General features: G+C 43.0%; 1 protein-coding gene across 5 annotated transcripts; it reads left to right on the top strand.

The window, feature by feature from the left end:
- TBC1D24 (TBC1 domain family member 24) lies at window positions 1-26,353 on the top strand. 5 transcript variants are annotated; one of them, XM_062612025.1, is made up of 8 exons: window positions 1-63; window positions 7,112-7,363; window positions 9,366-10,398; window positions 16,995-17,153; window positions 18,107-18,170; window positions 20,249-20,344; window positions 20,932-21,166; window positions 22,152-26,353. In XM_062612025.1, the coding sequence occupies exons 3-8, from the start codon at window positions 9,440-9,442 to the stop codon at window positions 22,304-22,306; spliced, it is 1,668 nt and encodes a 555-aa protein (XP_062468009.1). In that variant the 5' UTR covers window positions 1-63; window positions 7,112-7,363; window positions 9,366-9,439; the 3' UTR covers window positions 22,307-26,353. The 5 variants fall into 5 exon arrangements, with proteins under 5 accessions (XP_062468009.1, XP_062468012.1, XP_062468011.1 ...); XM_062612028.1 differs by having other exon boundaries at window positions 7,112-7,354; XM_062612027.1 differs by having other exon boundaries at window positions 7,112-7,275.

Consider the following 26,353-nt stretch of genomic DNA (forward strand, 5'->3'; position numbering starts at 1 on the left):
CACCAACAGGCCCAGCAGAAGGGAGTAAGTCATGAGAAGATCTATACAAGGACTAGTCTTAAGGTAAGGATTAATAAAAGCATGCCAATGTGGGGGCTGTGGAGGACTGTTGGAGTTCTTTGTTTTGTTTGGATAGGTTTTGGTAATCTGGTTCTGTATGGAGACAAGATTCCTGCCCCTGCTTCACTTTTCAGTATGCCTGTGAGTCCTCTCCTCCAGTTGAGAGGCTTTGAATCCATCGGCCAGTGCAGTGACACTAGACAGAGGAGTAGGCATGTCAGATACATTAAGTCTTTTTAGGTTTACTCAGAACAGGCATGTGGGTGAAAAACCCCATCAGCATATATATAAGCCCCCTCTTACATGTGCTCTGGGCTCTTAACTATCTTACTGGCCTTCTAACAGAACTAGTTTTCCCAAAGTCTTTCCCCTCCAGTAAAACTAGAGATTAGCAATATACACTAAAAGTAAGATTATAACCTCAGCAGCACGTCTGTTATTATGAAGGCATTTTGATTTTAAAGTTGTAGTCAAAATAATGGACAGCTAGTTTGGAATTCTACATTGATTATTTTTTCATTATGAAATGGTGTTTTTGTTCAGAGGGGGAGAAGATAGCAATTCTCCTCTTTAATTTTACTAGTTGATCCTTGGGGGTTTTAAGATATAGACAGGACAGAAAGCTCCAGATCTATGTCTTTGACAGTATTTACCACTCAATATCCTCTTACAATGCTCTGTTCTTTAGCCTTTTTGGCCCTTTGTAGAACCATTAACCATTTATTTTCTCTCTTTTTTTTTTCAGTAAGCATTTCCACAGACTTTATCTTATTTGGGGTCTGTGTGGGTATTTGGGACCTCTGTGGCATTTCAATGGTCAGTACAGCTCACGGGATCAGCATGAATGCTCCATCGCTGGTGGTGTTCAAGGCCAGGTTGGACAGAGCCCTGGGTGACATGGTTTAGTGGGAGGTGTCCCTGCCCATGGCAGGGGGATTGGAACTAGATGATCTTAAGGTCCTTTCCAACCCTAACTATTCTATGATTCTATGTTCAGAAGTGCTCATGTCATCTCAGGACAGGGGATGGGGAGGAGGGGGTGCTGCTTTCTACTGAAGTGCTTGCAGATGTAAGGGATACAGAGTCTCCTAAATATAAGCTACTGTTGTTTATATGGCCTGCAGAGAAGAGCTCATTGTGTGTCTGAACTTTTGACTAGTAAAGTACATGGTAGATTAATCACAGGTGATTTAAAGACCATGCTTAAGAAGACAATAGTACTTTCCTAAGAATGAAAGCATGGGATTCTAGTACAGACCATCATATGCAGCAGTGACATCCCAAGATAAATCATCTAGATGCCTAAAATGGCTTGCCTTGTAGTGTACTCTGATGTCAGGCATTTACCAGTTACTCAGGAAAGGGAGAGGTTTCTCGACTTTATCCCGTAAGGGTATTTAAAACACCCAGGAGGGAGCAGGAACTAACCCCCCATTGTTATTGGTAAATTAGTATTAGAACATTATCCAGAATCGTATTCCTGGCACCCAGCTTGTGCTGCACACAGTGCCCAGGGCAAATCCTAGGGATCCAACTGCATTTAATGGCATTAAAAGCAATCCATGAACTCTGTGTGCTCTACCAAAAACGATGATCACTCGGGAATGCATCACTGTAGTCCAGATTGCTCTTCTACACCTGATGAGGTAGTTGTGTTCAGCGTTTTCTGATGCTAAATGGGGTGCTTAACTTTGGCTCTGATGCACACATATTCCTCAGTGATACGTGGCATGGGAAGTAACTGGAGCTGTAAATGTGGCAAAACGCACTTCCAGTCAGGAGGTGTTTGGGAAAGGGAGGACAGCACCATGGTGTCCAGTTGTGTTTCCGTATCCATAGAGCAGAGATGTCAAGGTGTGCTGCTGTAGGGCTGGAGTGAGAGAGAGCCACAGAACGAACTGAAGTACTGGGGGAGAAGGGAGGAACTGTCTGCTCATTGTCTTTTATTCTGCAGTTATTACTGTCTTGCTGTGTTGCTTTGTTCTTCTGTCAGATTCTTTGGTGTATGAAGCAAACATCTTGGACATGATTGAGTATTCCTCAAGGATGAGGAATCCTCTACTCAGGTTTGGGTTTCATTTTCCTTTGCTGCAATGAGGACTAATAGCCAGCAGGCTTGAGGAAGCAGCTCTCATTATCTATGTGGCTTCTGCAAGGATTAGTTTAATGAGGTTATGAAAGAGGAGGTGTGAGCCTTTTCCCTGGCTGCATCACTGCTTGACAGTATAAACAGCAAATAGTATCCTGCAGGTCTGGGATTTCAGCATTAGTCTTGATTTGTAGGGCAGGAAAAGAAGATACCTGCTTTCTGTTCGCACCTTTTAAAAATGCATGCCAACCATTTGGTTGTCAGTCTCCATCTGTATCTGTCCAGTACAAATACCTGAATCCAAGGTAACTGTCCATGGGTAAGAGTAAATGGTATTTTCAAAGGTTTAGGGTTCTTGTTATAGAGCACCTACACTAGATTTGCATGAAGTTTCTTAATAAGATGTTAATCTCTAGTCAAACTTCCAGGACACAAAGTTTCAAGAGCACCTAAATGGAACAGGGGACAAAGTTTTCCTGATTAATTATAAGGTCTAGTGGAAGGTGTCCATGCCTGTGGCAGGGGGTTGGAACTGGGTGAGTTTTAAGGTCCCTTCCAAACCAAACCAGTCTGGGATTCTGTGATTTGGTTTTTTAGGAAACTCTCTTGTGTTTATTAACAGCAGTATCAAATCTCAGGTTTTACCAAAGTTGGAATTTACATTTAAGATTAGGATGTAGATATTTCACTGCTATGGAGTGCTGCAGGTACTCTGGATTTGAAAGCAACAATTGTGCTCTGAGTTGTTGTGCTTCAGGTATTTCAGTCAGCCAATTTCTGCATTTTGGAAAGCAAAGAAAAATTATCAAAGTTGTCCCTAGCCACGTTATCCTCAATAAAATTGTGGCTTTATCTTTCCCATAATGAAGGTAAGTTGCCATTCACATCTTCTCTTTTCCTGCTGATATATTTTTGGACACTTTGATAGAGTTTTTCGTCTCAAGCAATATCAGAATTTGACTTTCACCCTGGTTTCTGCTGCACATTCCCTACAAATTCAGTGCGGTTTTTGCCTGTCTCCTGAAAGTTGCCGAAATTACAATGGGGAGAAGTAAGGGAATGGAATGGAAAATGTGGCCATTCTAGCAAGCTGAATATTTCCTAACAGTTCAGTCACTGGCTTGAAATCCTGCCAGTTCAGTTGCCATGGCCATTGCTTGGGTTTCAATTCTAGTGATTACTTGCTTTCCTTCATAGTTTAAACTTAACCTTGAGAAATCTTTCCTGCTTTGCAGCTGTTTCTGGCACATCTTTAATAGCATTTTTCTAGTTCTACTTCTCACTTGCATGGGTTGGTTTTTATGTTACACTGAAGAGCTCCATTATAGACCAGGAGACCTGACAATCTCAAAATGTTGTAGTGGTTCTTAAGAAAAAAGGCTTTTTCTCCTGGTTCTGTTATTGTGTGTTAATCCCTACTGTTCTGTAAGTCTGATCAGAAAGGATAACTGCTTCCCCTTAAGCAAGGTATGCACAACTTTCAAGCTTTGTTGTTGTTATGAGTAATGTAAACTTTTTGATAATTTTTACAATCCTGTATAGTTGTATTCTAACAGGTACTTGAAAGCGTTTCAGTTCTGTGCAGTTCAGGTGCTGATCCATACTGTTGATCCTGTGTCCAGTTGAAAGGTACTTCCCACAGCATGATGCTAGCTTCTGTAAAGTTACTTTAGCTAGAGGGAGAGAGGGTTGTTGCAACAAGATTGTATAAATGGGTCTCTGCTCATCTTTATACATGTCTTTATACAAACATTTTGTTCTGGAATATTTTTTTCTCTTCTGCCTGTGTCTTACCCATTCTTTATATGTGAAAGGTGAAGGCACTTAAGTGCAGCAAGAGGGCCAGGAGACCTCCTTGGATGGATACGGTGCTGCTGAGGAAGCTGCTGAGGAAACTTCAAGGGAAAAAGAGGCTTATAAAAAGTGGAAGCAAGGACAGGCAGCCTGTGAAGAATACAGAGCTGCTGTCTGGGAAGCTAGGTACCAGGAAAGGAAAGCTAAGGCCCAGTTAGAATTAAACTTGGCTAGGGATGTGAAGGGATTCTATAGGCACACTGCAAATAAAAGACAGACTAGGGACAACATGGGCCCTCTCCGGAAGATATCAGGAGACCTGGCTACCCTGGATTTGGAGAAGGCTGAGGTTCTTAATGACTTCTTTGCCTCAGTCTTCACTGGCAAATGCTCCTAACATACCACCCAAGTCTTGGAAGGCAGATGCAGGGACTGTGAGAATGAAGACCTTGGGCCCACTGTAGGAAAGGATCTGGTTCATGACCATTTTAAAAATCTGAATGTGCACAAGCCCATGGGACCCGATGAAATCCATTCGCGGGTCCTGAAGGAGCTGGCAAATGAAGTTGCTAAGCCACTGGCCATCCTATTTGAAAAATCATGGCAGTCAGGTGAAGTTCCCGATGACTGGAAAAAGGGCAATACAACCCCCATTTTCAAGAAGGGGAAAACGGATGACCCGGGGAACTACAGACCAGTCAGTCTCACCTCTGTGCCTGGCAAAATCTTGGAGCACATTCTCCTGGAAGGCATGCTAAGGCACATGAAAAACAACAAGGTGCTTGGTGACAGCCAGCATGGCTTCACTAAGGGGAAATCCTGCCTGACCAGTTTGGTGGCCTTCTATGATGGGGCTACGGAACTGATGGACAGGAGTAGAGCAGCTGACATCATCTACTTGGACTTGTGCAAAACGTTCAACACTGACCCACATGACATCCTTGTCTCTAAATTGGAGAGACATCAGAGTGATAGATGGACCACTCGGTGGATAAAGAACTGGCTGGCTGGCCGCACACAAAGAGTTGTGGTCAATGGTTCAATGCCCGGTTGGAGACCAGTAATGAGTGGTGTCCCTTTGGGATCAGTGTTGGGACCGGTCTTGTTCAACATCTTTGTCGCTGACATGGACAGTGGGATTGAGTGCGCCCTCAGCAAGTTCGCCGATGGCACCAAGCTGTGTGGTTCAGTTGATAGGCTGGAGGGAAGGAATGCCATCCAGAGGGACCTTGACACGCTTGCGAGGTGGGCTGATGCCAACCTGATTAAGTTTAACCATGCCAAGTGCAAGGTCCTACACCTGGATCGGAGCAATCCCAGGCACAGCTACAGGTTGGGCAGAGAAGAGATTCAGAGCAGCCCTGCGGAGAAGGACTTGGGGGTGTCGGTTGATGAGAAAATGAACATGAGCCGGCTTCAGTGTGCGCTCGCAACCCAGGAAGCCAACCGTATCCTGGACTGCATCAAAAGGAATATGACCAGCAGGTTTGAAGGAGGTGATCCTGCCCCTCTACTCCGCTCTCGTGAGACCTCACTTGAAGTATTGTGGGCAGTTCTGGTGTCCTCAACATAAAAAGGACATGGAACTGTTGGAAGAAGTCCAGAGGCGGGCCACGAGGGTGATCAGGGGACTGGAGCACCTCCCGTATGAAGACAGGCTGAGAAAGTTGGGGCTGTTCAGCCTGAAGAAGAGAAGGCTGCGTGGAGACCTTCCAGTGTCTGAAGGGAGCCTATAAGGATGCTGGGTAGGGACTCTTCGTTAGGGACTGTAGTGATAAGACAAGGTGTAACATGTTAAAACTGAAACAGGGGAAGTTTAGATTGGATATAAGGAGGAAGTTCTTTACTGTGAGGGTGGTGAGGCACTGGAGTGGGTTGCCCAGGGTGTTCAAGTCCAGGTTGGACAGAGCCCTCGGGTGATACGGTTTAGTGTGAGGTGTCCCTGCCCATGGCAGGGGGTTGGAACTAGATGATCTTAAGGTCCTTTCCAACCCTAACTATTCTATGATTCTGGGAAGGTGGGACTTTCTGACATGCGCTCTTATACAGCCGTTCTTGCCTATTTTCACACCTTAACTGACACTCCACCCTTCCATCCCTCCAAATAATAGCAGTTTGTACTGCCTGCTTGCTCCCCTGGGGTAGGAGAGATGGGTAGGAGACAGCCCTGACCAGCTACCCTTTTGCTACTGAACAGGAGGCAACTTTTGTCTCCTCTTCCCATCAGCTCCAAATTAAACAATTGCTCTTTACATGGCTGCCAGAACAGAGAGAGCTTGTCCAGAGGGATGGATAGAGGAGGATTCCGGAGTGGGAGGAGGAGATGTAATCTGGCTGGAATCTTCCTGCGATTTCTTGGGCTCTTCTCCCCTGGCAAGTAAGTACTTCCCGTTTGAGGCCTGCTGGCTTACAGTAGCTATTGGCGGAGAGTCAGGAGCTATGCACCATTACACTGAAGCACAGTAATTCTGTTGGATTTGCAAGCACACTTAAGGGCTTGTCATGCTCTGCCAACCTTGGCAATGCCCATTTGCTTTGCTGACATTTTTGTCTTGCAGCATTGAGAGCTTTGAAAAGCAGAAGCACCCAGACCTACTTGCAGGCCCAGCAGCCTTACCCAGCTGTGGAAAACTGTAAGCTCAAATCAAAAGTTTTGGCAGTCTGACTTCCATCTTCTAGCTCACAGACTTCAGTGAGCTTGCCGAGGAGCACATACTCTTCAAATTCATTAGTTTCTGGAGAGGGCAGTAACTTCCAGAGGGAAAAATTACTCTAAATGCAAACTTCAGATATGCTTGTGACTCTGAATGGTAGAAAATAGGAAAGAGTAAGGAGGAAGGAGACAAAGGTTTACAGAAAAAAGCACAGTGGAGATGTAATTCTGAGGAGCTTAGAAGTTGTCTCGTATGATGGATATTTTTCTTAACCCTCCTTGATATAAATATAAGCAGTTCCCAAGGTATGATGGCAGAAGGGGGAAACTGTTGCATAGTGGAGAGACTCCAGCAAGCCCAGGATAGAAACAGTTCCTATACGGAAGTAGCCATGAACAGAATGGTTCATCTCTCCATGCTTTGACCGCTGCTAAATATGATTAAATTTCTCTTCCCACAAGGATCTTATTCTAGGATTCGAATTCAAAATCATGTGTTTCCCTATGATGCCCAGGTGGAGAATGACAGAAGAATGTTAACTTTTATGGAGCTGACACTGACTCTGCAAAGGACTGGTATCCTGCCGTTACTGTCTGCGTATCCAGAGCACGTGCTCTCAGCTCACACTGAGGTGCATCTTTCCTCAACATCCTAACATATCTTACTGCTAGAACTGAAGTCAGGACAATGTCTTGCCTCCTTTAATTGCAGTTTGAAAAGTAATTTCAGATATGGAGGAATACACCAAAAAGAAGTGGTGAGCATGGTAAGCATGACTGTATTCCTCTTGACTGGTACAAAAATGAACTAAAAAAAAAAAATCTTTTTTATAAAAAAAAAAACAAAAAAAAAAGAAACAGTAGATATTTGGTAGAGAAGAGCCATTCAAAAGTTGACTGAAATGTGTGTTGTTGCCAGCCTTTTAAGTGATGAATTATATTTTGGAGTTTCAGCGTGTGATTCCAGAGTACCCAGATTAATATTTAGTCAGAATCTTAAACTGTCCTGATTAAATATATAACCATCCAAGCTAATGCAAGTTGTATGTGTATGAACTCCTCTCTGCTTGAGACAAAATGTTTGGTTTAGTCTCCTGCAATGAAGTAGGGAGGATATCTACCTTACGAGTTTCAAATCATTCTAATGCACTTCTTGTATGAAAGACCAGTCTGATAAACGTCAAGGCCACGCATTCTGCAGTCTGTTGACACAAGAATAACTTAAAGTTCTTCAGAAGCATTTCAGCATGTGTTTTTGTTGATTTAACCTTGCTATATAATGTCTTAATTGCACAAAACAGTTTTATAGGCCGGTTGTGGTTTATAGGGATTCTCTGCCTTTGCAGAGTGTGCAGCACCAGCTGCCTTGTGCTTCCCAGCTTTACTGTGGCTCTGAGGACACGTTGGCATGGATGTTCCAGCGCTGGGTAAATGCATTGCTTGCTGTTATTCATTCACTTTTATTGAATCTCCCTTCTAGCTTTGCACTGACTTGGTTATAGCTCATTCATGGCCATTAGTGGTTGGAGTCCTTCTCTCTGCTGGGACACAGGTGTACTTTAAAGCTGGAGCCAACTAGGAGATCATGTAAACATGCAGTTTGAGGAACTGGAGGCCAGAACCTGATCTTTCAGCTGCTGGTGCTATTGCAGAGGCATGAATCTGTAAGATTTAATTGTGGTGGCAGCAGGCCCTCTAGAGGGTGGTTTGATCAGCGTGTGTGCAAGTGCAGAAGCAGTTTAATGAAACTGTTTTAAGCTGACGAGCCTGTAGACAGCTAGAAAAGGTGGTCTGCTTCATAGAACCACAGAGTGGTTTGGGTTGGAAGGGACCTTAAAGCTCATCCAGTTCCAAACCCCTGCCATGGGCAGGGATACCATCCACTAGACCAGGTTTCTCAAAGGCCTGTCCAACTTGGCTTGGAACAGTCACTTTTGTCATGTGTGGTTCATTTTTAACTCTTTCCTAAAGTATTGTTCAGGTTTGGATATCTTTCGTTTCTGTATTGATATAAATAGTTCTAGGAGCCTTCCATTTGAAAGACTATGTACTTAATTCTTAACCCCTCAGTGCTATGATTTTCAGGGAAGATCTAACTGAGGGGTGTTTTCAGTCACATTTGTAAGCAGTCAGAAGGAAGATGCCATGATCTGGCTGACCAGACAGCTATGCATCTTATCCAATGGAAAAGAAAAACTGAACCAGGCTGACGATCTCAGTGACTGTGTGGCCACACAAATGCTAGCACCAGCACAAAGAAACGGCCAAGAATACACGGCTGTGGCTAGCAGGAGGTCTAGTGTTTCTTGGCACTGGCCACACCATATTAGGACAGTGAAAGCTGCTCGTGAGGCTGAGACTGCATCCTTGTACGTCAAGTAACAGTTACTTCCCCAGAGAATTCGGAGGAGCAATTGCAAATTGATCAGACTTTACAGGTATTTTGGAAGTGGGAGTCTTCTGTTCTCAAAGTGGGAAGTTAACGTAAAGATCTATGTCTCAGCTTGGACCTTCAGTTACAGAATTCACTTCCTCGGGAGAGATGTCCTCACCATCAGCCTCTTAGGTTGCCACTGATAAATTACTTAAGTGTTACTGGAGGAATGGAAGTAAAACTTGACTTAAAAAATAAAAGGGCATGTATCTTTAACTTTCTTTGCTTTAGAAAACAGTTTTGGCATTGCAGGAACAAGTTAAATGTATGTGTATACTCCTAAAGAAAATGGGAGATTACCTGTTAGTCAGACTTCTCTCTTTTTACTTTTGCAGCAAAAGCTGCAAGTCGTTTGATGACTAAATTGCATCTCCATTCTCATGAGTTCTGATTTGCTTCTCCTGGAGCCATGGATGAATACAGCCACTTTGTGGACTGGGACAAGATGGACAGTTCTTTGCAGAGCCACGATGTGAAGGAGCTGACCTGCCCCGAGCTCTCAGAGCTCAAGCAGCTGGCCCGCCAAGGCTACTGGGCCAAGAACCACTCCCTGAGAGCCAAAGTGTACCACAAGCTTCTCAGCAATATCCCATGCCGTACAGTCACCCCGGATGCAAACGTGTACCGAGACATTGTGGTGAAGATCATTGGGAAGCGCAGTGGTAGCTCCCTTCCTTTGCCAGAGTTCGTGGATGACACCCTGGTCCCCACATACTGCTTGAACGCAGAAGGTATCGGGGCGGTCAGGAAGATCATCCTGTGCATTGCGAATCAGTTCCCAGATATCTCATTTTGCCCAGCACTGCCTTCAGTGGTTGCTTTGCTCCTGCACTACAGCAAGGATGAGGCTGAGTGCTTTGAGCAGGTTTGTCGCATCCTTGCTTGCAATGACCCATCCAAGCGGCTCATTGACCAGACGTTCTTGGCTTTCGAGTCATCTTGCATGACCTTTGGAGACCTGGCAAACAAGTACTGTCAGGCAGCGCATAAGCTGATGGTGGCAGTGTCTGAGGACGTGCTGGAGGTATACTCTGACTGGCAGCGATGGCTCTTCGGAGAGCTGCCCATGGTGTATATCGCTCGGGTCTTTGATGTGTTCCTGGTGGAAGGCTACAAAGTTCTCTATCGCGTGGCACTGGCTCTTCTAAAGATTTTTCGCAAAGTCAGAGCTGGGCAGCCCATGAAGTCTGACAGCATACAGCAGGACATCCGAGTATTTGTGAGGGACATTGCCAAGTCGGTGCCTCCAGAGAAGCTGCTGGAAAAGGCCTTTGCTGTCCGCCTTTTCTCACGGAAGGAGATCCAGCTGCTGCAGATGGCCAATGAGAAGGCTTTGCAGCAGAAGGGCATCACAGTCAAACAGAAGAGGTAGGGCTTTCACTGCAGACAGCCCAGGTGACCTCAGGAGACTGCCCAGCGTGGTGAGCAGTTGGTCAGTCAGCCCTGGGTGACTGCTGGGGACACAGTTTGTGCTGGTGTATCTGCTGATCTTTGATCTCTGCAGGGGAATCTGCAGCCGCAAAATTAAGCGTTACAATTAAGGATTGTAACAAGAAGTGTAACTGAAATGTTGTGATACAAGAGAAACAACACACTTTCTCATAGCTTAGTGATTAATTCATAATTGCTTCTTACAGCTACATGTTAATTGCAAGTATTAGATCTCAGAAGTGTCTTTCACAGGCTGTTTTTAACCAAAAGATCTGTTAGCGAAGCTGGGGGAACACTGATAGTGTACTCAGAGGAAAAGTACCCCAAAAATGTGAAAAATAATTTTAAAATATGAGATTATTTATATAAAATATCAATTTCATTCTGCCGAGGACTGTGAATTCAGCAGCTTCTGCAGTGTAAGTAGGCAAACACTTGTCAGCTGGGAAAAGTTTGCTTAACTGGGGAGTTATTTTAATAGAGCAAGGAAGAAGTGAGTCTTACTTACAGGTTACTTTGAAAATTAGTTTGGCTGCAGGTCTGCTGAAAGTCCAGAGTATATTAATCATAGGCAGGAGTTGTCCTGTTTTGTGACAGGCTCATGTACCATTAGAAATAATGATTTTGAAGGAGCTATGGAAGAGAAGAGTGAGGATAGTGATTCAAAAGGTGACTGCATGATCAGAATTTCTTTTCAGAAATGAGGGGAGGAAAAAACAGCTGTGAAGCTGGTAAATGAAATCCTGCTCCAGTGTGAAAGACATCTCCATGTAGATAGGAAAGTCATGAATGCATTAATCTAAACAAAATCAGCATCTTGCCAAGTGCATATGTACTTGCTTGTAAATGCTGGTGCTGTAGAGATGTTCTGGTTCTCCCAAGGCCTTCTGTGACTGCAGAAGACTTCTCCCAGCTGTTTTTTAAATCAAAGTTGAAGTGTTGAACAGTTTATCAACTGTTCTGACCTCTGAAGGGAGGATGACTTCTGGAAATCTGCTGGGATCAGTGGGTGTGATGTATGGAACTTGGTGTTCTAGAGGGACAGTTTCATTTTCTCCAAATCTTCAAAAATCAAAAGGTACCAGCCAGTGATATATCTTACAGCCAATTGTGTTGTTAGTTACAGTGGTTGCAAGCAGATACATATGTAGCAGACTTTAGCCTATAAAATAATGTAAATGCCAGCTGAACCTCTTCCATATGCCTAAATACATGTAAAGCTCCCGCAACTCTTTTCCAACAGTTTATATTTAGACTCACAGTTTGATTTACAATTAACTTGTGCTTTATTTTGCTCATCTCTTAGAAGAGACTCTGTTAGTCCCAAATATTACAAGGCCATTAGGCCCTGGGACATCACATTGGGTAGAGTTCAGATCATCACTGGTGTTTGATTAGACATGAGTTCCCTTGTCCAGATGTGTTTGGGCTGTGCAAGGAGATGATGAATTGTTCATTCTACAAGCAGATAGCAAAAAAGGGGGGGGGGGGGGGGGGAAGAACCTAGAAATAGAAAATGTTTTATCCTGTCTGTCGCTTTTTCTCATGCCTGGTGATTCGAATCAAACCTCACTGTGTTAGTTTCTCTCCAGGCTCCTTCCCTTCACTTTGGCATGGATGTAGGAAATCACTGATCTTTTCTATCTTTTTTTTTTTTGTCTTTCTCCTTACACATTCTCCTTCTGTCAATTCCATACCCACTGCACCCCTCCTGTTTGCAGTATTGCATCTCCCAGAAGGTAGGTTCAACCATTTGAATCTTTGCACTTTGCTCATTTCTTGGTTTTTTTGGCTGGTTATTGTTTCCGAGGCTGTCCTTATGGCTGCTGCTGGGGCAGGAGAAGCAGCGCAGCAATCCCAGCATCTGATTGCTGTGTAACACCTCCTGAGTGCTCTCCTGAAAAGTTAGTTCAAAGCACCTGCAAAGATGTAAGATAAGGGATCGTGGGTCCAGCCAGACAAGAGTGCTTCCATGCAACAAACTTGTGTTTTCCAGAGTGGAAAAGAGTAATGTTAGCAGTGGGATGTAAGACCTTTCCACACTGGAAGAAAAAGTATTGCTTTAAAACATCTCAAGTGATATCTTCGGAAACACGTCCAAACGTGGTTTATGGTGTTGCAGTAGATGTGAGACATCCTCAGCTTTCTTTTTCCTCTTTGCGAGCTTTCTGCAGTTAATTGGAAAGATGTTGGACTGAACCCAACTTGGCACACTCCTACATGTTACTTGTCTCTAATCATACTAGATTATATTTATTTTTAAGTAGGTGGAGGTTTTAGAGGCAAGGAGACAAGATTGTTTTCCTGTGTCGAGAAGGTCAGAGTTACTCAGCCATGTAGCATTAGTGGTTAATGAAGTCATTCGTCAAGTCTTTGACCTGAAAAGCAAATCTTGAAGAACAAAACCCAGTGGATTGTGATATCTGATAAGCAGAGAACTTGGAAAGAAGAAAGACTGCGCTGAGTCTGAAATACCACGGGTGTATGGCTTTAAATTAATGCCTTTGAGAATATCGTGGCCTTGTTGCAGGTGCCCTGAGTTAACTTCAGTGAGCGATGCACACTAACACTTGTACTAATCTATAAAATCAAAATTGGAATTAATTTACTCATGTTTTCATGTCTGAAATAACACCTTAACAGGCTTATCAGAGCACATTTTGTATCATACTCTGTGTGTTGAGGATTTTACCTCTAAGAAATCAGCAGGCTGTTAATTCCAGCCAAGCAAATCTTCAGTGCCCATGTATTATTTTACTGCAGTTACAAGGTTCTGAAAGCAGAAAGCCTTGATTTCTGTGAGGAAGCGCACAGTTTTGAGCAGGCTTAGGTACAGGGTGTCTGTTGACAGTGATCTCAACACAGGATTATGTTTCAGGCTTATGCACCATGTATGGCTTCTGTTGCCATGTGTGACTGACAAACAGCGTATCACTTGAGCTCTGTATTTATGCTCTAACTGAAATTCTAATGGATTTTAAAGATAACGCTGACCATATCAGAGATGATCTTAAGGTCCTTTCCAACCCTAACTATTCTATGATTCTATGATTTAACCCAAAACAAAACAGAGCAGGAAGATGTAATTCAGTGAGTCAGACCTTGGAGTATGGTATTTGTTGTCTTGGCATACCACAGAGATATCCACTGTGACAGCAGCTACCACACATCAGCAGCGTTGGCTTATCTTCAGGAACACTGAGGTCTGTGGATCTCAATTTATTTATGATATAGATGTAAAAAACAACATTCCTATGAAAATAGCAAATAAGATGCTTTATAAAACTTCTAAATTGTGCTGCTTCTCTAAATTGAATTTCCTTTGGAATAATAAAGTTGCACATCTTTCCAACATCAGCATTTGATAGCAAGTTGTCATGCCAATCCTAATAAGCCAACATGAAGAGCTGAAGAAAACACTAATGCAGGGTAAAAGATTAGTGACTTTGTTCAGTTCTAGAGGTGGACTTTTTGGTGCCAGTCCGAATTTAGTGTCATTTCCAACTGCTGTTTTTTTACTAGAGAACCCTTAAAGGCCTCTGGAGTGGTGAAGACTAAACTTAATTTTCATTAAGAAATACTTATCAAAACATTGGGGGGTTCTATTTGCCAAACTGTGCTGTCCATTTTCACTCATTTACTGCTCTAAACAGCAGCTACCCAACTGAAGCAGATGATTTTCAGTGTCATTAGAGAAATACTGTCCAAAATGCAAAGATGGATACAGGTTAGACACTTGTAACTCAGGTTGCAATTTTCTGACCCCTGTCCAAAAAAACCCTTCTATTTTTGCGAAGCAGCAGTTTGGTGTGATGTGGGTGCAGGCTGTACTGACACTGGTCTCGACACAGGTTTTAGTCATAAGCACCTGCAGCTGTGACTTATGCCTGGGCCAATAGCAGGTCATTTTATTTCATATCCTTTTGTCAAGCTATGGTTTGCATTTATTAACTGAATGGTGACATTCAAGGGATAGGAATAGTCTTAAATGGCCAACACCATGATAAATGCTTTCTAGTTGATTCAAAAGATCTGGTTGTAGATTTGATATAGCTGAAAAAGCTATAGCTGATAAAGCTGAAGTAGTGTGGCCAAGCAGGGCCAAGGCAGTGATCATCCCCCTATACTGGGCACTAGTGAGGCTGCACGTCAAATCCTGTGTTCAGTTCTGGGCCCCTCACTACAAGAGAGACATTGAGCTGCTGGAGCGGGTCCAGAGAAGGGCAACGGAGCTGGTAAAGGGCCTGGAGCACAAGTGTGATGAGGAATGACTGAGGGAACTGGGGAGTTTAGTCTGGAGAAGGTAAGGCTCAGGGGGGACCTTATCACTCTCTACAATTACCTGCGAGGTAGTTTTCTTCACAAAGATGGTCGTCAGGCATTGGAACAGGCTGCTCAGGGCAGCTGTGGAGTCACTGTCCCTGGAAGTATTCATAAGACATGTAGATGAGGCCCTCAGTGACATGTTTTAGTGGTGGCCTTGGCAGTGCTGGTGGAACAGTTGGACTTGATGATCTTAAAGTTCTTTTCCAACCTGGTTGATTCTATGATTCTGTAATATTTTACCCACATGGAAAAGTTGTAGGAAGACACAGGGTACTGAAGGTGATGTGTTACTATGAATGCTGCTGAACATAGGCTTTGAGTGGGGTCTGAATAGGGAAGTCCTTAAATCTAGTTCATAGTATTCAGGAGAAGGAACAGAGGCAAAGGAAGAGGTACGCTGAGGTTGAGAGCCTTTTAGGAACAAGTACTTAAATGTGAAAATGCACAGAGCAAGCATATAAATAATAATGAGGTTTCCCTGTTTTATCATCATTACTTTTCCTCCAGAAAGCCACTGTAATAAACTAGTTGACTGCCCTGAATGTTTATTAATTCCTTGAATGTGAGAAAAATAGAATTCCTGATGAATGGAAAGCAAGGCATTGTTTCTCAGCTCTGTTCCTTAGTGCCACCAGCTTTTAACTGCAGACTAGACAGGACCAGGAGGGCTGAGACCTAAAGTAAGAGTCTGAACATGTGGGTTCAAGTCTTGGCTCTTTGGTTGGTTGATTTCTCCTTTAGCTTGCTGCAGAAGGTTATTTGCTTGCACAAATAATGTCCTAGGTAGTGATAATGCAAGTTTTAAAGTAGTTGAAGTATTTTGAAGTAGTTGCAGCTTGCTTAAATAGGTGTCCACATAAGTTCCTTGCTAATTAAATAACAGGGTAGCAATGCAAGCAGTGGTTTTGTTCATTTTGCTAGAGCAAGCAGTCATTTGATTTCTTTTTTTTTTAACTAAGTGACCTAAGGGGGCACTTCACTAGCAGTGCTGACATTAAGGTAGCACCAGGCAAGAACCAGTCAAGAGCAGTGCAAATGCTGCTGATTTCTTGGTACTACAGAAAAGAAAGATAATAAAACCCATATAGTTTGTGTGTTTTGGGGCGTAAGCTAAGCAATTCAGATACATGCAGATATGTAGCATTGAGATTCTCTTTATGCTAGAGGAAAGGTTTTCAAATATTGTCAAATATTGAAAGATTGTGTGATTGTCAAAAAAACTAAAAAAAAAACAATAAATTGGAAGATACTTGCAACTGAACCCCTGCATGCAGAGCAAGCTTCCTAAAGCTTCTTGTAACTAACAGCTGCCCAGTAATTTAGTGTCTTGCATAAGTTCCTGTGTCACTTAAACTTTTATTTGGCTGTCACTCCTGCATTTTAAATGTCTTTAATGTCAGCCATGGCTGCAGTAACACTGGTGTAATACCCAGGCTCTGGGGTCTGTGCTTATTTAATCTGAGAAATGAAGGCTGGTTGAAATGATGATGGTGATTAGTAGTATTATTACCTTCAAGTAATAATGAAAGTTTAAAAGCCATGAAACAGTTCTTACAATTGTATTGGACCCCACAGGGCAGGGCGGGGTTTACTTTTTTACCACTGTGAACATCTTATAAGGGCCTGTAGGGACAGGACAAGGGGGAATGGCTTTAGCCTGACAGAGGGGAGATTGTGATTAGATTTTAGGCAGAAGTTCTTCCCTGTGAGGGTGCCCATAGAAGCTGTGGCGGCCTCATCCCTGGCAGTGTTTAAGGCCAGCTTGGATGGGGCTTGGAGCAACCTGGTCTAATGAAAGGTGTCCCTGCCCATGGCAGGGGGTTGGAACTGGATGAGCTTTAAGGTCCCTTCCAACCCAAACAAGTCTGGGATTCTATGTCCTCTATATAAAAGGTGCAAGCCACATCTGTCGTGCAGAGGAAATGCTCCATATATTTCATTAGTGCCAAATCACTGTCACTTGAGGATTATGTTGAACTGCAGTAGTTTATTATCTTCACTAGGTTATGGCCTTCTAATCCCATGGGCTGGAGCACTGAACAACAGCATATCTACTAGGGTCTTCCAGTGTTCATTGTAGTGAACGTTTTAGTGTTTGTGTAGCATTTATTTAGTGTAACATGTCTTTTTGTGTTACTGGTCAGTAGTTTGATACTTGTTTTGTTGATAAATCATTGCTTCTCAATGTTTTGTGTTGTATTTCTCAGGCAGAATGTGCATTTAGCAGTTCATGCTGAGAACTTCAAGTCTGGAATTGTCAGCGTGAAAGAGATGCGAGATATCTGGTCATGGATCCCAGAGCGGTTTGCACTTTGCCAGCCCCTCTTGCTTTTCACCACTTCGGAACATGGCTGTAGTCTGAGCAGGTAAGGAAAACCCTTCCCTATTCTTCTCTCCTGGAGGGCAAAAAAGAGCAACGGGAACTGTTCACCAGATTTACAAAAAGGCCATGCCTCATCAGAACTCAATCTAGTGAATATTATTTGAGATGGAAAGTAAATGTGACAAATTCCTCCTATTGGCTACAGCATTTGACCAGGGTACTTCATATGCCAGGCCATAGCAATTCATTTTAAACTGTCCAGGACCAATTGGAAGAGTCGAACCTCCATCGGTTCCCAGAATGTGCTGGTCTGAGACTGGTTCATTCTCCACTGGGTATGAATGGTTTAATTCAGTGGCTGCTCAGCAGGTTCTTTTGATAGATAACCACAACTGATCCAGAGAATAAGGGAAATGGAAACTGGCAATTCCTCTGCCAATGAATCGGATTGTTGTTACTTTTGAGGTGGGATAAACTAGGTATGAGTTCTTGCACTTGACACAAAAGGCTATAATCCTATAGGTCCTTTGGCGTTTGCAGCCGAGGTGCTGAGGTGGGGAGTGGTCTGCTGTGCCATCCCCATGTGCCCATGAGAAAAAGCAGAAGCAAGCAAAGAGAACACATCATAATTATTTTCTATGAAAGCCGAAAGCTCTTCAAACACAGCCATCAGTCCTCAGGACACAGCTTCCTTTAGGTTATCTTCCCTCAAAATGCTGTGAAATGCCCCTTGTGATAGATAGTCTTCAAGTTATTCTGCCAGAGGCATAAACAACTGTACAGAGAACAGAGTAGAGGAGAACTACTTGGTAATGCTTGTTTACACTCAACTCATATTTACACTGGACTGTAGAAAGCATTTGCAGGAACATGCTTAGTTTTCAGATGGCTTTCCTGCCATTTCATCAGCTGGAGGGGGAGGAAGTGCATGACATGAAGAGCAGAACTGCAGGTGGTGGTAGTTGAGTGCTCATGTTCATGAACTCTGCACTTCAGATTCTATTCTCACAGCGAGGGACATGAACCAACTCTTCTCCTCATCAAGACCACAGCAAAAGAGGTAAGTGAGGTAAAAGACAACTGGTTCATTTAGGGATTAGGCACTTATTTAATGCTGTATTGCAACACACCACTGTTAAAATGAAGAAGCAAGAGACCTGAAATTTCTTGGGGAAGGGAGGGGGTTGTTTTGGGGTATTTTTTAACAATACCTGTTTTAAATGGTTCCATTTATTGATTATGGGACTATGTTTTCATGGGTAAATCTTGTAAAAAGGTCTTGGTCAGCTATTCTTTTTCTTGTAAGCAGTGTGGGGTGAGGGACTAGAGTAACTCATTTTGCTCTTGGACAGACACTTAATTGCAGATTCAGAGGGAGAGGCTGAGGAATTGTGTTAACTCATGATTCATAGAAGATGTTTTCATTTTCTCTAGGATATGAGGAGAAAAAGTAGCCACATTTAAATAGTATAAATAATGCTGGACTACATAATATGGAAACAAAAGCTTTAGCTTCATCTTACTCTTGTTTGAAAAAACAAAATAAACCACAAAAGCTCTGAGAACCTGAGAAGGAGTGCAGATAGGTGCTTTATCTAATGAGGGTTGGTTCTCTGCTCTGGTGTGCATGACAGTGTTGGACAGCACAATGTAAAACATTAGCTTCATCTCATGCTTCTTTAGAAAACAAAAATGCATCAATCAAGAAAGCTTCCCAGAGCCTCCCAAGAGGTGCCCAGGGCTTCTTGTAATGAGCATTGGTTGTCTGCACTGCTGTGCATGAGTTCCACGTGTTCTGTGTATAAACTCAGGCTCTTATTGCAGCCTCTGGGCTTATATTTCTGCTTATATTCCTGCGGGATCACTGCCCGTGAAACAAGCCCATTTCTAGTCTTACTTGCATCTACCTAATGCTAATGCTCCAGACTGTTTCTTAGGCCCATGCGTGGTTTCTGGTCATCCCAGGCCTGCACTGACATGCCAGTGGCTTACAAAGAGGGAAAATATTTATTTATGGCTTTGCTTCTTGTCCTGGAGCCTATCAGAAGTCCAGCCTTGTAAGTGGTGCTGGGTTTTATAGTATGGTTCATTTCTTACCCCTAAAAAACCCAAAGATATTCCAAACAAACAAAAAAAAAAATGTAGAAGAAAAATACAGTGGGTTTGCATACGAGTTTTGTTTTTTTGCAAAGGATTACATTCATCCTTTATTCATGTGCCTATAGTTACATTTTTAGAAAGAATAAAATTTGCCGTCACATTTTCCAGCTCTCACATGCTCAGGCATATCGGATCAAATAGAGTTCTGGGCATCGTTTTTGTTTATGCACACTATTTTCCTCTATGAAAAACCTGCTCTTCAGTAATTCTGTCCTAGGAGCTCTGCTTGTAAAGCTGTTGGGGGCTAAACAGCAAATGTACTTGAGAACAATTCTGTTTAACCAGTGTTTCTGTAAAAGAATTCTGCTGCAGGGTTGCTTTCATCCCATTTTCAGAGCTTCCTTGTTTGGTCTGTGCCTACTTGACAATTATGCTTATTGCTGGTAGCAAGAAATCCTTGTAGTGCAAACAAAAGACTCCACAGAAAAACTCAGCCCTCCAAAGCTGTTTTTCTTTATTGGAAACTAGTGAGTCCCATGCTGTCTGAATAGGCTGCTTTAAATATCTGAGCTAGTTCAGCATTGGCTTAGCTAAGCTGGTTATAACCTCCAGTTTGGAGAAAGCCAGGACTGCTTTTTATGACCAGAAAATATTCAGGCAGAACAGCTCATACTGTAACTTGTGACAATACTGTTGCTTTGGATGCCAAACTGAGGAAGTAAAGTCAGGCCTTACAAGTTTGGAGTCATTTGTGGTTTGGTACCTGGCATTATGATAGATCATTTCTCCTTTAAGGCCTCAGAGATATGAAATAATTTATAAAACTCATGGGATTTAAGGGTTAATCCACCAGTGGATTAAAGCAGTTTAAATCTATCTTGATATAAGTGCTTGTGCTGCCTTAATCCACTAATACAAAGGGTTTGAAAATCAAGCTAAAATCAAACCTTCAGTTCTAGACTCTAAAACATTTGCATCAGTTGGTTTACCAGACTTTCTCCTTCAGTAAAAGCTTCATGACCAAGCTGTTTGTGCTAGGTCTGTGGTGCTTATCTGTCCACCGACTGGAACGAGCGCAGGCGAGGAGGGAGCACGCTGAGTTTCTTTGGAACTGGGGAATGCTTTGTGTTTAGGGTGAGTAAAATTTCATCGAATTACCCAGTAGCACAGCAGAGCTGCTGCAATGGTGTGAGTAACTCTTACTTCCCTTCCACTTGAAGAGGCTGAATTCTATGACCTCCTAGTTTACAAAGTCTCCTGAACTCTTAACATGAAGTAGAAAATGCTCTCAGGTTTCTATAACCCATTTTCTTTCCTTGCACAGAATAGTTTCTTAAAAGATGTAATAAGGTAGCTCAGAAAACACTGCCTCAGGCCTTCAGTCACCTAAAAAGCAAAGGTATAAAGAAAGAAAAAAAATGTGCCCTAAAAGGCAGTTTCATGGAATCCCAGGCTGGTTTGGGTTGGAAGGGATGTTAGAGCTCCTCTAGTTCCAACCCCCTGCCACAGGCAGAGACAGCTTCCACTACACCAGCTTGCTCCAAGCTCCATCCAGCCTGGCCTTGAACGCTGCTAGGGATGATGGATCCCAGTTTGATCCAATCTTTACTACTAATTGTGTGAGTGGAGTCTGAGGGGCTTGAGTGTCCTTTGCTGTGCAGAGCTCTCTGTGTAGTGCATGTGCACTAACTAAAGTGTTGCTTTTCTCTGCCCCTATGCAGCTGAAGCCAGAAGTTGAACGTTACGAATGGGTGATCATAAAACACCCAGAACTGGCCAAGCCTGGATCAGAGGCAGAAAATCACACCTCACCAAGTTCCAGCACCCTCTCTTCCAGCAGTGCCCCATCACACTCCTCAGATCACCTTTCTCCTTTCTTATCAGCTCGGCACTTCAAGTTGCCTTCCAAAACAGCCTCCATGTTCATGGCTGGCAGCAGCGAATGCATCATTATAGGTAAGTCAGTGTAAGAATTTGAGCATATGTCCTATCAGCTCTTCCCCTTAGATACAAGAGTTCACCTGTATTTGCCATATGGGTAATTCAGATCACTACAGTTAGAGATAAAAGTGGCCAAAACCTGGTATTATTACCCAACAGAAATTTTCTGTGGGAAAACTTGCATATCAGGAACTTTAGAGGAAGATAGTAAGTCATAGCTTTGGGCAGAGCCGTTCCTTCACACTGCCTAATTCATGATGAGGAAAAGTTTTTGAAGGGGGACTTACTTTGCCCTGAAGCTTTTGAAACATGGGGTAAACTATAGAACATGTTCATACTTCTGGGACTTTATTGGATCTGTGGTGCTGCTGACTTTGGCAAAAGCCTGCTTAGTAATGTGGTCACCTAAATGGGATTTACAAGGAATGGGTATAAAATCATACTTGTCCTTTTCCCAAAAACCTTTACCTGACACTTGTTGATACAGCACCTAGCCTGCTTATCTCTAACATCAAGTGTTGGCTAATTTCGCATTTAGCAGCACGTGCTCTAATCAACTCTGACATAGTTTGCAGTAATTTATAAGACTAAGCCTGTGCTGTCACTTACTGATTTTGTTCTTCTCCCACCTTTGATTTTTGACTGCCAACACAATTTTATTTTTTTTCTTTACTGGAGGGAAAATGCACACTTGGTAACTTCCAGCATCCTCCAGCACTGAAAACCAAATCTGAAACACAGGCATTTGAGTCTTGTTCTTATTGACTTGCATTACTGGTGGGGTTTTTTATATTAAAAAAAAAAATCCAGTTCTGATAGTGTGCATTGCATAAAAGCTGTGCGTTGTATCATACCTGTTACAACTGAGATGGCAAGCAAACATCACTTAGGGCTTCCAGCTGTTCCCGTGAGAAAAGCACTTAAGTCTTTTTTTGTTACAGCAGTTTTGCATGCTAAGAAGTGCAGAGACCCACTTAAACTTGTCTTTGTCTTCTTGCAGGAGGTGGTGATGGCCAGGCTCTCTACCTCGATGCAGATCTGAACCACGGAAGAACCAGCCACTGCAATACCTTCAATAATCAGCCACTGTGCTCTGAAAGCTTCCAGATCTCTCTCTTGGAGGTGTGGGGCTTCTTGGACACCATGAATGGTTGACTGTCATTAATCAACTAGATTTTCAGTTGATCTAGGATTCCCAAGGCAAATTCTAATGCAGGAGCCAAGTTAGAACACAATTGCTGCTGGGGTCAGTGGTTTTTAGCCATTACTAGGTGGTGCACTTGAGTGCAGGGCTTAGTTGTTTACTCTTATTTTGTTTAAGACAGGCCAAGGTGAAGTAATGTATCTGATTGATTAACTCCTTTGCTCTTTACCTCTAAAGATCTGGATTCAGGTCCTGTTAATAGATAAAATGAAAAAGTAATGATTTTAAGCCATCCTAAATGGATACAAGTCCTTATCAAAAGGGTGGGTTTGTAGTTTGATGCAACTCCTCAGGGGCCCAGAGATGGCTGAGGTGTACTGTAGAGCTGTGTGCCACTAGCACCAGTACCTGGCTTGAGCCAGTACTATCAAATACGTCTGCTCACAGGGAACATTGATGACCTCAGATTTGATGTAGAACAGTAGCTCATGAAATCACTGCCCTACTATAAGTAGGGATTGTGCAGACAAATCAGCAGCATTTTGTTAGTTCTGAAAGCCCTTAATTCCCACAAGAACTGTGATTGCTCATTGTCCTTCTCCTTGTAGCTGAAACCTTGACACATTCTAGTTGCATCTGTTTGAGAAATCTGCTTCTGAGAAAGGCATCCAGACTGGACAACCATATCTCTAATGCTTGATTTTGTTTACATTCCTATTCCATATCAGTATAGTGACTTCAGACTGACTAATGTGCCAGGCAGCTGAAAGCCAGAGCAGTGCTCAGAAAGTTCCCTTTCTTCATTGTTCCTGGAAGCTGAGATGGAGCTTTAAATCTGATATCCCTACATGTTTGGGGAATTAGACATTGTGGTACGGAAGCTTAATGCTCTCCCCACAAGTAAATGAAGGGAGGTGGAAGGGAAATCCTCTGTATAATGTTTTTCTGGGAGTGGACAAGCTTCCCAGGAGAACTGTAGGTGACACTGTTTCTCTGTATCATGAGTCTTCCCAGTGATGGTATCCTGAAAAAGATAACGCTTTTGGCAGAAATATTCTGGCAGGTTTTGGATGATGCAAAGAGGCTTTTGCTCATTCCTGAGACTTCATACAGCTCTCTCAAGCATGCCTTGGGCATGGGATGTCTGTAGGTAACAGCCCTGTGTCTTCATTTGAAACTTGTGGTATCTGCTGTAGAACAACTCCCATGCAAAGCACAAGTCTGTAAACATTGATGGTAGTCCAGAGCATACAGCAGGATGCTCTCAAAGCTTCAGTGGGTAATATGCTAGTACCTCCACAGGTAAAATGAAGGGAAGGAAGAATTTTATTTTTTTTTTCAGCAGTTCAGCCTAAAAAATTGTTTTAGAGTGGAGGAAATGTGATTACATGAAGTTCATTTATAGTGATAAAATCTCAGTGAGGCTGGACAAGGTCATGTCAGCATTGAAGGGTGGTGTGAGTCTTGTGTTGCCTTGTTTAGCTTTCCATCAGTGAAAACACCAAGTGTCTTGGTAAAGTGTTGCCTTTTGTGAAGCACTTGAACAAACTTGGAAAAAAAATGTGATTTTCTTCTTCAGGTGCCATTTTAAACTTTTGTCAAAATAGCTCTTTGAAATATTAAACTGCACGTGTAACAGTTTAAGATGTCTTTTGCACCACATATATTTGCAGTTAGATTATTTCACCCTGTTTGAGTCAGCACACAAGACTCTCTTTCTTTCCCACTGGGTGAGTTCTGTCCAGCTGTCTTTTCAGAGGTTTACCATAAGTTTAACTGATCTGCAAGGTATAATTCAGTTATATTTAATGTATTTTGATGGGGAAGAACTCAAACAGTCATATCTGGCTTTTTACAAATACTGGCTGATGTTGCCTTCTGTTATATTTTCAAAGCTAGTTGTATCACTTTGCACTTGCTAGGACCCCACAAGCTTCCTCAGACACAAGGAATCGAACAAAGAATGTAGCCCATTTAGTGGAGTCTCTTCCATGGAGGTGGGATTTCAGGTTTGTCTGTATCTGCTCTCTGTGGAGCTTGTCTGAGGTGCCCTTGAAAACCCCAAACACAATAGCATTAATTTTCAGCTTGTTAAATTGTCAGATTTCTTCAAACTGTTGGCAGAACTTGTTGCACTCAGAATGAATAGGTTTTATATGGAATATCTCTCCTGCAGCTGGCAGTGATGATGGGGTTTTCTCTCCGCACCTCTGTGGGATGCAGCTATGTCAATGAAACCTGAATGCTATACCATGCCTTAGGCCATATATGAGAAACACTGTTCCTTTCCCTGTGCACAGGAGTTTGAGTGTTTAAAATCAGAAATAACTCCTGGTTGCTCAGAAATTCAGTGAGGATCCAAGGAGCAGCACTGAAAATAAGTGAGGTTTGGGCAGCTTAGGCCTGGATGTCTTTCAAAAGTCAGTTACAGGCTTCAGCTCAGCTTCCCTTGTGCCAGATCAGTCTAACTTCTGACCCCCAAGCAGCAAAGGTCCACAAAAGAGCCCTTTTTGGCAGCTTATCTAGACAGCCAACCAGTCTTTCACATGGATCTTAAAGGTAAATCTTCATTCTAAAGACATTACGGCACTGTGTCTCTCTGTGTGCTTGGGGCACACACTGAGCCCAATGAGCAGTGACCTCTATGAGTCTGCAAATCCCAGCAGGGAGTAAAAGGTGATCCTCCTCCTGCTGCCTGTTGGGATTCATATCAGGATTCATATCAGTCGTGAGGCACACATCACAGGGATGGTTTAATTTGATACAGCGCTCCCCTGCTTCAGGCATCCTGCAGCACTAGTACGTGTGGTTTAATTCATTCCTTTAGCAAGAGGAATTGTAGCTGTGTCACCTTCACACAGTCCTTCTGTTCAGTGAAAATAGATATTCCTTTTCTTGTGCAAATCCCCATTATGGTTGTGAAACATCTTAGAGGAACAACGGTTTCTTTCCAGTTGTTTTCTGTCTGTAGTTAACAGTTGTCACTGACCAAGTCCATATCAAAGTTCAGGTAATTAAGCGAAGCATTTGTGTAACATGCAGAACTCTTGAAGTGGAGACCACAAACTGGTTTTTAAGAGAACGACTACAATGGGCACCTTGTCAGAAAGTTCATGTTATCTCAAGTACCCCAGTGAAGTGCTTTAGTCACCTTGTAACTGGGAACAACTGTTTGTAGGCCTTGTTTGTCGTCCTGCTGGCAGCAGTGACAGCATCAGCTTCTGCAGTCCTGCAGGAGGGCATTTGCTTTCCTGATAAGCCATTTTTGCTTTGTAATGTTGTCTTGAAGGCAGAAAAGGCCAGAAATTCCTGACATCAGAAACTCTTATTTATTGTAAATGGCATCTGAACTGTTTCCAGGCCACAGAACTTTCCCCAGCTCTCAGCCAGGCTGGACAGACTTCATCACTGCACCCAAACTGTCATTCCTAGGATCATGCGCTTTGACATGCTCCCTGTTCAGATGAAGCATTAATCAGCCTCCTGTTAATAGAAGCCAGTTAACAAAGGCAAGGGGGAAACTCCCATCTCCTCTGTGTGGAGATAACTGAACACAAATTGGAGGGGCAGGAGCACCGCTCTTTAGAGTTCAACTTCATGTCAATGATATCTGTGTTTAGCCATGGCCGGGTGGCACTTGCAGATTGATCAACTGCTGGGGTGCATGTGCATTGAAATTGTGTACTTTGTCCTTGAAAATCCATCCTCATTTTTGATGGGGAGTGATCTCCTTTGTCCACCATAGACAGTGGTGCCATGTCCAGTGAGGACCAAGGGCTGGCTCCTGCAGTCCACATCCAGAGTGCAATTGTTGGGTAGATCAGAGGCCTGGGCACCTGGCTGTTAGTGGTGGAATGCCTTTCTGCCTGTCTTGAATTTCAGGCTTTTTATAGTTGAGATGAGTGTGTGCAGTATTTGGGATGATGTTTGTCTTCACATGAGTGGAGTTATGCTGCTGAATTGGTTTTCCACCCTATCATTAGAATCACTGCCATATATCAATGGTATTTTTGTCATTGTGCAGAATCTTGGATTGTATTAAAACATGTTTGACTGTG

This window comes from Pezoporus occidentalis, unplaced genomic scaffold, assembly GCF_034315485.1.
Source record: "Pezoporus occidentalis ecotype Australia unplaced genomic scaffold, CSIRO_AGI_Poc_V1 ctg158, whole genome shotgun sequence".
Lineage (NCBI taxonomy): Eukaryota > Metazoa > Chordata > Aves > Psittaciformes > Psittacidae > Pezoporus > Pezoporus occidentalis.

Bases quoted from the DNA above. Each gene is read 5' to 3' on its own strand.
- TBC1D24 (XM_062612025.1), top strand. From the start codon at position 9,440: ATGGATGAATACAGCCACTTTGTGGACTGGGACAAGATGGACAGTTCT. The intron at 10,399-16,994 runs GTAGGGCTTTCA...TGTATTTCTCAG, and splicing joins ATCACAGTCAAACAGAAGAG to GCAGAATGTGCATTTAGCAG. The intron at 18,171-20,248 runs GTAAGTGAGGTA...TGTTTGTGCTAG, and splicing joins TCAAGACCACAGCAAAAGAG to GTCTGTGGTGCTTATCTGTC.